Source organism: Eurypyga helias, unplaced genomic scaffold (assembly GCF_000690775.1).
Source record: "Eurypyga helias isolate BGI_N326 unplaced genomic scaffold, ASM69077v1 scaffold7500, whole genome shotgun sequence".
Taxonomy (NCBI): domain Eukaryota; kingdom Metazoa; phylum Chordata; class Aves; order Eurypygiformes; family Eurypygidae; genus Eurypyga; species Eurypyga helias.
Window position 1 is genome coordinate 29,985 of NW_010224995.1, and position 1,282 is coordinate 31,266.

At 47.5% G+C, this 1,282-nt stretch overlaps 1 protein-coding gene across 1 annotated transcript in view; it reads right to left on the minus strand.

Annotated features, from left to right (window-relative positions):
• The window catches only part of LOC104506542 (trifunctional purine biosynthetic protein adenosine-3-like), a gene marked incomplete at its 5' end in the record, with an annotated part of 1,520 nt that extends 883 nt beyond the window's left edge, over positions 1 to 637 (minus strand). The window contains one exon of the mRNA XM_010147523.1: positions 522 to 637. Within this exon, the coding sequence (XP_010145825.1) occupies positions 522 to 637 (116 nt within the window). The remainder of the gene's footprint in view (positions 1 to 521) is intronic.
• Positions 638 to 1,282: the final 645 nt, after the last annotated feature.

Genomic DNA, 1,282 nt, shown 5'->3' on the forward strand with positions numbered 1-1,282 from the left:
CGTTCAGAGATCTCTGCCTTTCGTTTTCTTACTTTCCGACTTACAAAAATTGCCAAGTTTCCTCTCTGTTCCCACAAACACTGGAATACTTCTTGACAAATCTGAGCTTCCTGTGCTATTTCCAGTTTTGCTTTCTGGGTTGGTTTTTTATTTTTTGGAAAGCCACAAAGAAGGAAGGTCGTATGACAAAATCTAGGAAGTCGGTGCTGTGTGGCAGTAAAGATTTTGGGCCAGCCAAGGCCTTGTACGAACCAGTAACCCCACCGCAACTGGTGGAAGGCAGCAGTGGGATGCTTAGGGAAAAAGTTAACTAAGTTAAAACTCCAGCACTGACTCCTTCTTTCCAGTCCTTCTCCAGGGACAGCAAACCAAAGCACTACGTTGCCTCATAATGCTGTGAATGAACAAGGGAGAAAAGGCGATCGAACGTGATGGTGTCAGGGTGTTCCAAACAAGCCCCGAGGGCAGATCTTAAGACTGATGCATTACAGGGTTGAAGGGAAGGAGAAGGAAGCACTTACAGCCACGAAGTGCACAGTGCAGCCGGTGACGCGGACTCCAGCTTGTAACACCAGTTTGTGGGCATTTGCTCCCTTGAAAGAAGGCAGTAGAGACGGGTGGATGTTCAGTATTTTTCCTGGAAAATGACAAGTGAGGTCATTGTCTTTTAGCATCCAGCCTTACCAGCATGTTCAAAGCACCTTACCCAACGGAGGAACCAAGTCCACTTGTGAAAAAGACTCTTCACGACTCCTGCGCACGCTGTGGTTTTGATGCTGACAGAAAACCAGCCCCAAGCATTTCGGAATGCCTTGCTATTCCAGGAGAATCAAAGGCAGCAATCAGTTACAACTAATTGCATGGCTACAGCCTATTTCCCTGGTGACTAACAATTAATTTTTTTGACGTAGCTGTCCTTCCCCTCAGCTTCTTCTTCTCTTCTTTGACCACGAGCACAACTAATTGCACGGCTACAGCCTATTTCCCTGATGACTAACAATTTTTTTGACGTAGCTGTCCTTCCCCTCAGCTTCTTCTTCTCTTCTTTGACCACGAGCACAACCCTCTTGCTTACAAACCCGGCACCCGGAAGAAACTCGGTGCAGTTTCAAACGCCCTAACAAACCCGCCCCGTGACAAGGCACAAAATTCGTTAGCCTGAACTTTTCCTCCACACCTGTTTTGGCTTAATAAAAGACACCAGCTGCTCAGAGAGGAGCCCGTCTCTCTGCCCTTCCGAAAAGCACCCGTCTGCCACTGCTACTTTCCACCACGAAACTTG